Here is a 14,548-nt window from a genome sequence, read left to right as displayed (position 1 = left end):
CAATACATTTATCTTTGATAGCTCTAAAATTAAATCGGGTCTTCAATTGAATACTTTTACATTAGTCAAATGAAAAGTAAAGAACTGAAAAACTAAGCAGTCGAGTCGCTTCATTAAATTAAGGTTAAACCACTGGAGTCACATGTATTACTTAAATGACACATGATTTCCGGGGCTTGAAAGTGGTAGTTATGTGTAGCTGTCAATAGAGAGACAGAAATATCTCAGATTTCATTAAAAAAGATCATTTGTGTTCTGAAGATAGATGAAAGTTACAGGTATGAAATAACATGAGCATTGATATTTTCAGTTGAAATACCTTTTAAGGTTGAGCAAATGAAAACAGAATTTGCATTTTTGGATGTGTAATCTTTCTAACTTTGCATATAGACGCTTAAAGCTTACCTCTATATCTGGCTCATCCACTGGTGTCTGTAACATTCCGATGTACCAAAGCTGTTCTGGTGAAAGATTTCCCTCTGTTCTGATCGGATGGTTGTTCCAGCTCCCCGTGAAGCCCTTCAGGTCCGATTTCAACCGTGGAAGAATTGCATAGTGCACACAAAAGAGGTGCAGCTCATCGGATAGATCAAGCACTCGCTCTTCTTCCATTGTATGCAGGACTTCATAATATTTACAAGAGACGGCTGACCAAACATCACACCACAGACGCTCAATTCTAAAATAAGAAACAAGTATGCACAAATCATAGCTTACAAAATAGTAAAGAAAAAGCAAATAATTCTAATTGCTACATTACAAAGTTCAGGTTTCGAAGATATGTCATGGTGTGACCTGTAAACTAAATTGAAAGATCACCAATTTTAAAGCTGCACATGCAGCAATTTGAGAAAATTCTTTGCATGTGCTTACATTTTCAGTCTCCCACAACTGAATGTATATAAATGGAAGTCAATATAACAAACGGTGTAGTGTGACCACCCCTTTAATCAAATAAATTTGCTCATTGTTAGTGAGTTTCAACATTAGACTCGAGTGGTTTCTGCTGAGATTAAATTAGAGATGTTTGTTTGTGGCATCATGTGTAAGGCAAGTGACTGTGCCCCACAAGAAATAAAGAGCATGTGATGCAACTTTTAATGATTTGAACCTTTGATTATGCACACTTTTTCCAGAAATGAAACTGCCTCGGCCCGTTCCTCGTACTGAAAACATGCAACGAGCGATGTCCACATTTTCAACTCCCTGGTCACCACGTACTCTGGAAAAGATTTAGACAACATGCATGCATGGTGCTATTGATTTACAAACTTTTAGTTCCTGTAATTGTATGTTTATTGTCAATTATTGCCCTGATTATCACTTTCAGTTTTGTGGAGACTGCTGATAAAAGCATCACTAAGTGCGAATTATCAAAGAGGCGATCTGACAAAAGATTTGAAGAGGTCTCATTCATAGGTTCAAACACTAAGAAATCATGACTAACATGTCATGTAGTAAAGATAATTTTTACCTCGATGGCCACCCATGTTTGTGGATACCCTCCAAAAAAAATGAGAAAGCAGTCGATGCTTTGTTGTTTGCAGCAGCATCAAGATACAGGATCTAAAATATGCTGTTTATTGCAAGTAATTTTTTTTATGTACATATGGACGCATCACTGTGTGAAGATAGCAATATTTTTGTATGTGTGTGCATGCAAGTGAAATTTAGAGTGCAAATACTCACGTGATTAGTTTATGGTTGGTATCCACATGAACTAAGGACAATGGAGCAGGAACGGAATAACTTCTACGAGCTACAAAACCAAGCTGGAACATTCTGGCCAAAATTCCAGCTCCATCCACCCGTTGCATACTGGCCTTCACCCTGTGCCATTGTATGCGGTGTCCTCTAGCCAAAAGTTCCCCTTTCACTAGCCTGTAACCGGCATGGGGCATTCTTATTTTTATTGATCTCACCACACGATCAAGTTCATTATCTGATATGCTGGAATAGCAGCCTCTGACAGAGAGGGACTGCTCCTTCAGTCTTCTGTTCATTGTTCTTCTGGAAACACCACAGAGCTGTGCAAGAGTTTTTACAGGAAGAGCAGTAGTGAGAAGTTCTTTAAGGTCATCCCTGCTGATTTCCAAACGTGGGCGTCCCAGGTTTCCCCAGGTGTAAGTTACAATTTCTGATGCGTTTCCTGAAGTCTCTTCCAAATTCAGAGATATATTAACTACGTTGATTAACTCCTGTAGACCCATAATTAAATTATCTGGGATGTTAACATGATTTGATGCATTAATAGCCAAAGCAAGTTCTTGCTGAGCAACATCCAGGAGGTAATCCAAATCTATAGCTTCATTCCGACAAATCAAGTTAAACTTGGTTAGCATACGCTGTAAGATATCCTCTTGCACTTGTTCCTGCAGGTATAAACAATGCCTGTGTGGCAGATTAGTTAGATCCTCCCTGTAGTGATGTCATGTTATTGGTAGCCTATCGTCCCGCAGGGAGGTGTGTATAAATGGCTGTTTGGTGCGGGCCGGATGTGCGTCATCTGTTCTGTGCCTGCGCTCTTCCTGTTTACCGGCATTCAACAGAGGTCTGTGGTTAAAACACAGCCGTGTGGGCATTTTAACACCGCTTGTGTCATTTTGTGGGGCTTTGTGTACACTGAAGAGTCTATTGTAAACAACCATTACGTGCGGTCTGGCTCGTTACACTGCCTAGTCCCAGGTACGTAAGATTTAGTATATTGCCAGAGGTTTTAGGTGATGTGGTGTGGGGGTCAGCTATGTTTATCTTTACCGCAGCATTCCCGTGTGTTTACCGTTTGAGTGGGGACATCCAATATATGCTGTTTGGCATCTACTTCATTTCTATCCCGTGGATACTGACGTCAGCTCTGCTTTCTGGTGTGGCAAGCGGCTGCGTTATTTGGTATGTGTGTTTATATTTCCGATTGCTGTTCATAAACTATAACTAGTTTACTAATCGTCTTATTATCTGTTAGGGCTAAGACTGTGCGTGCTGCATTTCCCTACTACATATAGAAGCACGCTGCTGTTTTGTTCCTGCTGGATTTGCTTTCGTTTCTTTTCTGTATATTTTTGCTGTGTGTTTTCATTTTGTCCTGGGTGATTTAGCGCGGCCCGATTTTGGAGTTGTTGGTTAAAACCTGCTCCTACTGTGACTGTATTTTAAAGATCTTTTCCTCGTACGTTGGGAAATAACGAGTTCGAGGGCCGCGCTCATTCAGATATTTATTTCTTCATTTTCCCTTTGTGGTGTTTCTCATTTTGGACTGGTTCAGAATGCTGAGATTTTCTCTTGGACATTGTTGTCTTTAAATTTCTTTTCCTTTTCCTTTTGTGTTATTATCTAGCTGTTTAAGCTAGAATTTATTTCTTTTATGTTGGAAGGGTTTCTTTTGCTCCCCTGCATTTAATAAGTTTTTATTGATTCATTTCTACTGATTTGATTTATTTTGTTTTGTATTACAATTACAGGAGCTGTGTGTCCGACGGCAGTGAGGCTTTCCTTCACCGTGTGCTGTGTTATGCTGTGTGAGCACCACTGATAAAATCACGGGTATTGGAGTGAGTGTGTGTGTGTGCGTGTGTGCACTTAGTGTGATTCTCCTCTTTTGCTCCCTCTCTTAGCCCATTTGATGCCAATAGGCTACAGCTCCGAAGTAAATGTGAATCCTTATTTTGGATTGTGATTTCCAGCTTAGTAATTGGCTGGGTGACTATTATTCCTGCATTTTAAACTTTTGTACTAATAAACAAACTCTATTTTGCTACCCACGTCTCTTGCTCATTTTATTCAGTGGAATGAACCTGGGTTCCTTATAACATTTTAAGTGAACTGATTCCCTGGTATAGTCCCAGGGTGGCGTAGTCTATTGTATATCTCTTGAGTGTTGAATATTACTGCAAAAAGACCACTTTGCCACACCTGGTTAGCCTACATATCAAGGTAACTATAATGCCATGCTGATGTTGCCTAGTTTAGCAGGGTAATGTTAGACATATAAAATCCCTTGCGTATTAAAAAACAGCTAAAAAGTTAACCAAGTTTGTTATATTATGCATTCTATAGAATAACATGAATGGATGTAAGCCTACCTGGAGAAGTGACATTTCTCTTTGGCCCTAAAAAGTAATATAAAAATAAAATAAGATTTTATTTTTGTATGGACAATCACAAAGATAGAATAATTTACTTAACGGTTAACAACACTGTTATTAAATACAAAAGAATATTATTTATTTTAGATGATTCAAGAAAAAAATATTTTAAGAAGTAAGTTACCAGGGCTGCGTTTCACAAACGCACGGTAACAATTAAACATGACTTACAACCAGCCATCACTGTGTTTTACAATCGCTACCTCGCAATGCTTCAGAAACGCAGCCCAGATAATTAATGAACGATCTAACGTTAAATAAAGACATAACTTGGATAGAGAGCAGAAAAAACTTGTTTCTAGATTTGTCTACTGATTTGATATTAAAGCCTATCTTTCAAGTTGAAGATCCCTGTGAATGAACGTGTAGATAAACAGTGTAGGAACTCGACTTGCGTGAAGAAATGAATCATAAATGTGCATTAAAACAGTTTTTTAAAAGAAATTGTGAGTAAAATTACTTCCGTTGTGAAAAACGCTCTGATCGGAAGTGACGCAACGGCAGGTAAACATCGTCTCTTCGTAATGGAGTCAGACAGTGAAGAGGTTGCAGTAGGGATAAATGTCAGCTCTTACGATGGGCCATTGCCGTATAATTACGAGCCGCCTAGGCGAGAGAGGGGTCAGGCAGAGTTAAGGGGAAGGGTAAATGGACAGAGGAGAGAGATAGAGTTGTGGTGTGAGGAGAATCGGTTGAGAATTGGCCAGGTGTCTTGGTGAGTGACCACAGGCTATAGCTAATTGTGGCTAACGTTCTCTCCATGTTTATCACATTGCAGTATCTTTAATAAATCATATTTAGCAATATTGCTGTCGACTTTGTTGTTTTTCAAGCATCCATGTAGATTGTCACCATCTATGCCAGCAGCATGTCTTAAATAATTAATTTAGATCCCAGATTTTAAATGAATGCTGTAGGGTGTAGGCTATAGCTTACATCTGTGACGGTCAGCTAGTCTGGATAGGGATATAAATTCTGTGCATTTCTGCACAACATAGTTTATCGTGAAATTTTTTAGAAATTGCTAGCTGATTTTTAATCCGTAACTGCTTTCAGACCTAGGTGTCCGCATGTTCTGCTTCTGCAGATGTCAAGCGTTTGGGCCGTATATCTGCACAACATAACCGGCCAGCTTGAATTCCGAACTTAGTCGGCTGTTATACTACTCACCTCTTAGTATTTCCGATGGACATTATGTAAATGAGCTCACATGTTCTGCGGAGTACGTGTATGAAAGCAGTTAGTGTTCCGGCTAGGACGGGAATATGCTGTTCATGTAAATAGTCACTGTTACAAGGATGTTTTATTGTCACGTGGAGGGATACTGGTTGTAAGGCATGCAGATAAATGCATCTAATTGACAGCCTATACTGTACAGGGGGTGTGTCTTTTTACAGTGCATATTTACCTAAGTTTTAGGAAGTAGTCTACATGTCGTTTCTTACAAGGTCTTACACCAACCACTAGAGCTACAAGGAGGGAAGGAGAGTAAGTTTATCTTAGCACATTTGTTTAACAGGTGCTTGTGTGGTAGATATGAGGCTATGCCATCAGCAGTGGAGAAGTGTGTGCTGTAGGGAGGTCGACGCCTATTGGTCTCTTGTCCAAAACCTAGATCCCCCAGAAGACATTACCTGCCTCACACTCCATCCAGGGTTTGAAGCATCCTGTCTGAATCCTTTTGTGCTGCAGATAGCATACATGAACTTCAGACAAGAGCATGGCCCTCTTCAAGCCAGCAGACCAGAGTAGGTTTTGAGCAAAAATTATTTCACACTGCAATTCAAAGAAACAGCTTTTCTACACCAAAATAGTAAATCCTGTTAAGCAGGTTTTTAACTCAGTGGTTTCCATATACTTACTATAAAAACAACTTTGGTGTTGTGTAGTACAGTAGAATATCAGCCAACAGGACATGCAATATTTACCATTGGAATTGTTTACTATGAAAACATGGTATGATCAAAATGTAATTATGTCCCAATCTCCACCACAGGCAGTTCCGATACACAGCATACAGGCAGGTTGTCCGCTGGGCGTATGGAATACTAGGCAGGAACATTAGAAAAGCCATACCTTCATGTGTTGTGTCAGCAATAAGGAGGCAGTTTGCAGAGGAGGGACAGACATACAAAGGTTTTCAGTGGCCCCGCTTGGAAGACGATTAATAAATCCATAGTGACACAAACTACTGGTAAAATTGATCTTTTATTACATGTTAAAACGTGAGTGTCGTGCGAGATGGAGGCTGACTGCCTCATCCTTGGCAACCTTCTGGAGGGAAGAGGTGAGGGGGGGCGGTGCAGCAGAGGACAAGACGGCACTGCTTTCTTGTAGGGCCTGTGGTGACTTGCAGTATTCCTCTACCAGAGAGACCATAAGATTTGTTGCGTATCCTTGAGGAGAGAAATGTTTAGAAAACATTTAGTAACATGGTTGACTCACATAAAGAAGATAGATTCACACAAAAAAGATATTGAAAAACTAAGTGAAACTACTAACCGTAAGATGGTTTCTCCTTGATGGGGTGGACTACCCAGCCACCTTTCCGAAACCGTGGGTAGCGAACAGCATAGCGTCCCTCACCCTCACTAGTTCGCGCTACATCTCGGTTGCCATTACTATTGAAATGAAGGGCTGCCAAGAGAAGTCTGTACGAGATAAGTAGATAGAACATTAGGTCTCCAAAGCTAACCCAATGCAGTGAAATGCAACAGAAATACATGACATTAATGTTTTCAGTTCAAATGGGTCTAAGACAATGACTCATCTTTGCAATTATTTTTTTGCAAACAATATGTAATGCTGTTATCAGTCTATAACATTTTGGTCTGCTATACAAGACTGCATTAGTTTTTAGCCATATTCATTCTGTCATCAGTTACCTGCTACAAAAGGACAAATGTATTGCAATATCGTGAAATTGAAAAAAAAACCAAAAAAAAAACAACAAATTTTATTAGTATCGATACTTTTAAGTGATAACACTACCTGCTGTACATCCCAAGAAAAGAAAAGCCAGTGTGTTTGGGAGCAAAGTGCAGAATGAGGGAATGGTAGGCCTCCAGGGAGAATGTCTGATGCTGAGGTGACAATTGTCGAATATCCTTTACCAGTGCTTTCCTGGCAGCTACACTCTCCAGTTTAGTGGCTGCTGGTGATCCTGAATAAAATGTATTCTGTCATATAATCTGTCGCATTTCATAACACAAGTAATTACTAGTACACATGGGGTTACGTATTGATAAAACCAAACTAAAATTTACAAGCACTGAAAAAAGTTTAGCCTCAAAACATTTGACATCTTTTAACATAGGCTATTATGTTGTACCTGGTTCCAGCCACTCCTTGTTTCTTGCCTCTCCTTCCAACGGTGGATGTGCGCAGCTGGTAAATGCAGGAGTGCTGTGTTCATGTATGTCCTGTACATGATTTATCATACTCTGCCATTTTGCCTGCATCTGATCTGGATCTCCTGTAGGGGTGGAAGCTGCGGTCCAGTAGAGATGGTTGATGATGGCTGGCCTCCACAGCTTCAGATCCTCACAGTCCCTCTCTTTTGCAGCAGCATCCAGTGCTTTCTGTACACCTGTTCCAGAGCAGACAAACAGAGCAGAGCATACTAATTATTAGGAAAGTGAATTTAACTACAAAAAACAAGTCTGTTATATAGAACTACCAACATCACAATACATACTTTTCCCAATATGCCAGACGTCAAAGAAATGCCTTGTTCCTTCTGAACACATTTTCTCACGTACCCACTTGGCCGCCTAAAACACAAATTGATTTTATAGAATGTAGAATTTATTTTGAGTGATACTGTGCCTGTCAATGCTGTTCAGCTTTAGATCTCTCCTAGCATCATTACCTGCCGATTTCTGTCTGTTATCAGAGCAGATACTTGCATGTCTTGGTCCATCAGGAACTGCATACTCCGCTTTAGACCCTCTAGCTCACACCAAGAGCTGCTTGGGACTTCTGAGCTCTGTAAAACCCACTGATTATTACTGAACAGTAACAGTAATATCAGTAACTAAATCAGACACAAGATTTCTGTGTGACATCAACTTACTTGGACAAGCTGAACATCCAAAACTTTGTTAATTCGATCCTCAATCAAGGAGTAGCTACCATATTTGGCACAGTGTCCAGGAGAATCTGATCTAAGAACGTCAAAAACAGTTACATTTATAGGTTAATGCAAAAACACATTGACCTGTTCTTGACGTGACGTGACATCATTGACGTGAGCTAGACCATTCTACCTGCAGTCACCAGACAGGATCAATCCACCCCCAGTCTCCTTCAACTCCCTGATGATCCCCCTCTGCTCAGTCCTCCAGGCCTGCACGATGGTAGGGATAGTGTAATAGCGCTGATGGCGGAAAAAAGTCCCGGGACTTATGCACTGCAGTCCAAACAGCTTCAGCATCCTGATTGTCTGAGTAGCCATGCAACCTGAGAAGTGGATGGCACCGCTGAGTAAAAGGTTGCAGGCAGGCATGTTTCGATGCACCTTCTCTTGGTTTTGCCAGTAACGCTCATAACCACAAGTTCCGCAGGCCTGAAAGATGATAGAAGATTCAATACTCAAGCAGCTTTAAGATGAGCCAATAAAAAACCTGTATAGTTAAGACACAAATAATTAATATACATACTGTACATTCACAGACTATAATTCAGCTCCTCACACACAGTTGACAAATAAGACATTACCTGCTTGACTTTTATGAAAGTTCCTTCCGGGTGCATTATGTGTCCCTGGGTTTCCCCGCAGCATGCAGAGCAAACCGTGAACAAGGACAGCAACTGCCTCTGGCAAACAATGAACTTGTCAACAGCACTGAAAACAAGAAAAGGAAAACACACATTAATTCTGACTATGACATTTTTTGATACACAATCAGAAACAGTTTCCATTAATAAAAAGGTTTTTACTTTGGGTCAGTGAGAGATTCCAGCTCTTCTGGTTCCTCCTCAGAGGACTCGCTCAACATCTCCTCCCCTGGACTCCATGACATATCACCAGAATGATTGATGATATCAGAAAATGACCATTCATCATCACTTTGTTCAGGACTGGCCAGTGGAGTTGATCTGCGATGCTCAAACCTTTCGGTTTGAGTCCCCACATCCACCATCTGAGGCTTTACCTGAACACCTTAGATGAAAGAGATTCATCTTAATAATTGTTCACCGTTGTACATTCATTGGTAACAACACATGCATCTAATGCAACCCAGTAAAAAATATATTTTTCTAACATTATGAAGTTCTTAATTTTTAATGTTTACTGTCTGAAAAGTGGAAATGACACAATAGTAACCATGGAGATCATGAAAATCTTTGACGTAATCCTTATTTGTGATTGTATATGGCATGTATGGTGAATGCTAGATATAAGCTAACTACCTAATGAACGATGTAAAAATCTTATGTTGCACTGTGATCCACGATGGACCACTTCTGGCTCAGGGTCCACTGTAGAGATGTCTCCATCTCCATCATCTTCAGGATCTGAAGTGGCAGTTGCACCCGCCCCGTCTTTGCTGGCAGCACTCTCTCCCAAAATCTGAAAACAGACCGAAATCACAACTTTGAACTTTAAAAAATGTAGTTCTTTCATGAAAATCCCCCATTCATGCATTATTTAAAAGACTGCTAATCTTTTCAAAATCTTTTCAAAGTAGTCCCGAGCTGCATTCCCTCGCATGTGCCTTGTTGATACCAGTTTCGATTAGTCAAAGAAAACCAAGGCAACTCCGATGTAACTAAGAAAACTAATATTGTATACAATTAACTTGGATGCGTTTCGGAGACGGTGAAAAGTGCGCGTGACCGGTGGCTCTCTTTCTTTGCTCGTTCTTTCAGTTAAACATGCACCCTGTCACAAGGGCAGCAGTTCATCTACATTACTCACCGATCAAATAAGACTTTGGCGGGAAAGAAAAAAAATCAATTTGGCGGGCGCTAAAACAAGTTAAATGCAGGAAAATTCATGCGTGAATTTAACCGAGAAGTAATATGCGAATGCGACCACAAAATTGTAATTAAAAAATTTAAAAATTTCTGGAACACTGTCTTAATAGCTCAATAAAATAAGTGTCAGGAGGCTCATGTGCACACTCACGGGGTGTAACAAGAGTAAGCTGACGGCAGCTAGGCGGGCTTTCGTGCCATGCCAAGACTAATCCATTATAACGTCAAGAAAAATAAATTTGCAGAAATTACATGCAGAGCTACATTTCGCTGCAACAATTTGTATATGGTATTATAAGACTTACTGTGCAAAGCTCCCGTTTTCGACACGCAGATCCTCTGCTAGTGCTAACATTAACGTTAGACTCTTCACTCCCGCCAGATTTTGCAGGTGGACTTGCATGCACCGATGGCACAGCTCCATTTGCCAGCCTAACCCACTCTTTTCGTCGAAATCCCATGCGAAATTCCATAAGATCTCCTTGGTTGTAGCTGTCCTGTGTGAAGTGTTTTTCACATACCACCGTGTGTCTTGTCAACGAGGAGGCAGCGAAATTGCTTCTGTTTGCCTGGACGAAACGTATCCAAGCACGGAAATCTTTGTGTTTCTTGTTTGGAAATCGGTGGACCCGATGGCCAGACAAGTTGGAGTTGTTGCATCCAAAACAAACACAAGAATTCACCATTGTGACAACTCAAACCTACTATAACTATAATAACGATAACGACAATCTCTATTTTCTGTTTCCACCTCTCAGACTACGTAAACCCACACTGAGAACGAGGGCGGCAGCGCCTATGTTTGCCTGTCCTTACGTCATATGACGCGTTCTCTGGGAAAAGGCGTTTTTTTGGAGCGTAGCTTAGAATAGGCACACTTTTTTCCTAATTTCTGCCCGTGGGTGTTGTAAAACATATGTATTCTTATATATGTCTTTTTAAATTTAAATTTTCATACAATATTCTGTATAAATTAAGTTATAAAATTAAATTGAAAGATGGCCTTTAAAGTACACATGAAATCAAAATGACTATATTTACTTTGTTCGCCTAAATTGATCGTTTTGTGCTGAACAATTCATCCATGCGAGTCAATCCACACAAAAAAATTTTTTGGCTTCATAATCTTTAATCAAAATCTGAAAATGCCCCTCCCCTCTGCATTGGAGGACCTTCACTGATGACGTAGGCTTGAGGAATTGGGCGTCTGCTTAATCCGTAACCACGCCCCTCCAACTGACAGCAGACAGGCAGTGTTGCCAACTTAGCGACTTTGTCGCTAGATTTAGCGACTTTTCAGACCCCCATAGCGACTTTTTTCCAAAAAAGCGACTAGCGACAAATCTAGCGACTTTTTTTGACAGACCTTATTTAGTCTCTGAGACTCTCCGGTACTGCCGCACGAGCTTTCTCTCTCTCTCTCTCTCTCTCTCTCTCTCCCAGCGTGCGCACACGCCTCTCTCTCTCTCTGCATCTGCTATGTTCAACAAGCAGAGAGGAGCAGCACTTTCAGTTAAAAAATATATTCTGTTGCTTCTAACTCTATTTTACATACAAGTATAGCCGAAATCACAGTACAATCATTATCTTAATCTTATGTGTATGTGATTTCATTAGACAATGTCGTGAATAGGATTTTAGTGCAGAGATTAACATCTTTGAGAGCTGGTTATGTAGTCTTAATAGACGCGTTTCAGTCATTATAATATTAATTCCGTTGTCGGACAACAGAAACATTCAAATATAATAATAAAAAACTTTTATTGAGAATTTTGACTGCCTTAAAATGCAGTACATGAGCTCAGAAAGGGCAAGATAATATGACGCACTTACGTCATGAATATGCTAATTAGCATATTACGTCATCTAGCGACATTTAGCGACTTTTCAGGCAGGGTTTAGCTACTTTCCATTGAAAGAAGTTGGCAACACTGCAGACAGGCTGCCTGTGTGTTTGCGAGCATTGACAGCGCGTGAAGGGAAAGATGGCGAGGAGGTGCATTTTTGGTTGTGGAACTCACGGAACACTTTTCCCTTAAAATTCCCTCGTTACGGTCCAGATGGATCGATTTTATTACATTTCGAGGAAGGAGGGATAACAGAGTGTTCACGGATGTGCTCGAAACACTTCACGCGCGAATACTCCAAAATTAGGAAAGAACACGTAATGGGGTTCTTGAAATATCTGTCATTAACAGATAACGCTGTCCCGTCAGTGTACACCGTTGGTACCTCACAAAGTTTGACGACGGTGAGTTGAAATGAACCATGTCTCATGCAAGTGAACACACCTACTTATCTAGATCCAATCAGGTGCTAGTTGGAAAATAAGCCACGCCCACTATTTTCCTCATTTATTATTCCGTTTCTCTCGGAAATACGTCACAACACTGGAGAAAAGCCGTTTGCAACTTCCGTTTCACGGGGACTTTAAACTTACCTCAGGCTGCCTCGAATGCCCTGCGGTTGAGGATGTTGATGACGCTCCGTGCCGCTCCTGATTACTCATCTCGGTTTTATAAATATTGTTGATGTTACACTGTTACACAGAACCCAAAATTCGCGCCGCTGAAGTCTCTCCTTCCGGTTCAAGGAGCCGTCAATCTAAATCTCACCAGCCAATGAGAGCAAACCGCTGTTAAGCCCGCCCACACGGTAGGTTTGTGTCAGAATGGGCTAGGTGCACAAGATGGCGCCGGTGAGCTTCAGCGACGCGAGTGTGTGCATACTTATTTCCGGTCTTGCGATGCTCGCATTGACTGTAAGGGAAACTTACATACGAAACTTGGCTAGATGTATATAATTAATGTTTTTCAAATTTAACAGCGGATAGTGGTATATCAAAAACATGGGGAAACATCCTCCCTATATTTTGCGTACCTCTGTGGGGAAATTCATCAAGATACAACGCGGAGATGGCTTTATTCTTCTGTTGATTATGCGGATCAGCGTCTGGTCAGGTCCACAGGGATTTCTTTTTTCAAACACAAAACTCTCAAATATGCAATACTTTTCATTTTCGAAGAGCTGGTTTTGTTCTGTTATGTAAGATAAATGTTTCTGACTGTCAGACGCACAGAGATTTCTGATAAAGCATGTTTTATTAACTTTATTTGATAACATAATTTATAACTAACTGTACAATTAAACGTAATATAATTATGGTAGGTTTGCCTTAAATAAAAGATCGCTGTTTGCATTCATGTGCGTTTTTATCTGTTTATTTGTTTTGTGAAAGATCTGCAGCATAAATCATTATCTGTCTATGAGCAGCCATGTATATATTGTTATTGTTTTGCATTAATTATCAGATTAAACAGATATTAAAATTAGTCACGTATTTTTTACTGTGTAAAATGATAAAATATGTTGTGAAAATAACGATGAAACAGACTGATGTATATGTACAATTGAGAAATGGATACTTCTGAAGATAAATCGCAGCCCACGTCTCATGAGGTAAATATTTAATATATATAAAAAAATAATAATAATGCAAACATTTTCGAGAAATAAGTAATTTGTACATTTACATATTTGGTAAGATAAAATACATGATATAGCTGTGTATACACACCATGAGTTCAACTTTCATCTCGTGAACAGTAGTGAACATTAGTGTATTTAATTCATTTACCAGACCCAAACATACACAAGTTTCAAATCCACTGGCTCAGTTAACATTTGTAGTATAGTGATAACAGCAGTGTATATCTTATTTGCATATGAAGTGATATTATAAATCCTGTAAACATATAGAAGGTAATATTTGGACTTCTCCAGTTCTCTGCACTGACTTTAAGCACAACCGGAAATATCTACGCACACACTCGCAAGACCGGAAATCCAAGATGGCGGAGATATGCAACTAGCCCATTCCGTGACCGCTAGGAATGTGTTATTAATGGTTTCCTTATTTATCTTCTTCTTCTTTGGTGTTTATTGGCGGCGGGACACCTAACTGATTGGTGCATTACCGCCACCGACTGGAATGAAGTGTGGATCAGGATAGAGATTGTAGGACAAAATAACTGTTGTATTTCATACAATGAAGCAGTATTGATCCGTGGAAAGGTAATGGATTTCAAGATTTGGGTGTGTTGATTAACTTGATGTACGTTTTGATTAGCATTCTGAATCCAATTCAGACATTTTTTTCTCTCTCTCAGATTTTCGTTCAAAATGTTTGTTTATTTGTTTATAAAACTTTGCATTCAAGTGCTGTTAAAAAAGACCGCTTGAAGCTAGAATAAAATTTAGTTTTTGTATTTTCAGATATTCATACAACAAATTATCATTTCATTTTCATGAAAATTATCATAAATATTGGTGCTGGTTGGCAACTATTTAAAAAAAGTGGAAAGAGTTCAAGTGCAGTTAAAGGTATAATTCATGTACAAACATTAATGCTTAAATAGTAACAT

At 39.8% G+C, this 14,548-nt stretch overlaps 2 protein-coding genes and 1 long non-coding RNA gene across 4 annotated transcripts; all 3 read right to left on the bottom strand.

The window, feature by feature from the left end:
- Positions 1 to 1,656: 1,656 nt before the first annotated feature.
- LOC113075707 (uncharacterized) lies at positions 1,657 to 12,779 on the bottom strand. The gene is made up of 3 exons (XM_026248400.1): positions 12,565 to 12,779; positions 4,080 to 4,106; positions 1,657 to 2,372 (listed from the first exon to the last, which is right to left on the bottom strand). Exons 1-3 carry the CDS (start codon positions 12,631 to 12,633, stop codon positions 1,686 to 1,688), a joined length of 783 nt encoding a protein of 260 aa, XP_026104185.1. The 5' UTR covers positions 12,634 to 12,779; the 3' UTR covers positions 1,657 to 1,685.
- Positions 6,763 to 7,597, bottom strand: LOC113075709 (uncharacterized). The gene is made up of 3 exons (XR_003281022.1): positions 7,474 to 7,597; positions 7,134 to 7,305; positions 6,763 to 6,793 (listed from the first exon to the last, which is right to left on the bottom strand). It is a non-coding gene; the product is annotated as an uncharacterized LOC113075709 (long non-coding RNA).
- LOC113075706 (uncharacterized) lies at positions 7,921 to 9,436 on the bottom strand. 2 transcript variants are annotated; one of them, XM_026248398.1, is made up of 5 exons: positions 9,084 to 9,436; positions 8,862 to 8,988; positions 8,421 to 8,709; positions 8,218 to 8,308; positions 7,921 to 8,130 (listed from the first exon to the last, which is right to left on the bottom strand). In XM_026248398.1, the coding sequence occupies exons 1-4, from the start codon at positions 9,284 to 9,286 to the stop codon at positions 8,262 to 8,264; spliced, it is 666 nt and encodes a 221-aa protein (XP_026104183.1). In that variant the 5' UTR covers positions 9,287 to 9,436; the 3' UTR covers positions 7,921 to 8,130; positions 8,218 to 8,261. The 2 variants fall into 2 exon arrangements, with proteins under 2 accessions (XP_026104183.1, XP_026104182.1); XM_026248397.1 differs by having other exon boundaries at positions 8,411 to 8,709; positions 9,084 to 9,435.
- Positions 12,780 to 14,548: the final 1,769 nt, after the last annotated feature.

Source organism: Carassius auratus, unplaced genomic scaffold (genome assembly GCF_003368295.1).
Source record: "Carassius auratus strain Wakin unplaced genomic scaffold, ASM336829v1 scaf_tig00017499, whole genome shotgun sequence".
NCBI classification, from domain to species: Eukaryota; Metazoa; Chordata; class Actinopteri; order Cypriniformes; family Cyprinidae; genus Carassius; species Carassius auratus.
Note: the sequence above shows the minus strand (reverse complement) of the source record. Positions and strands in the feature narration are given on the sequence as shown.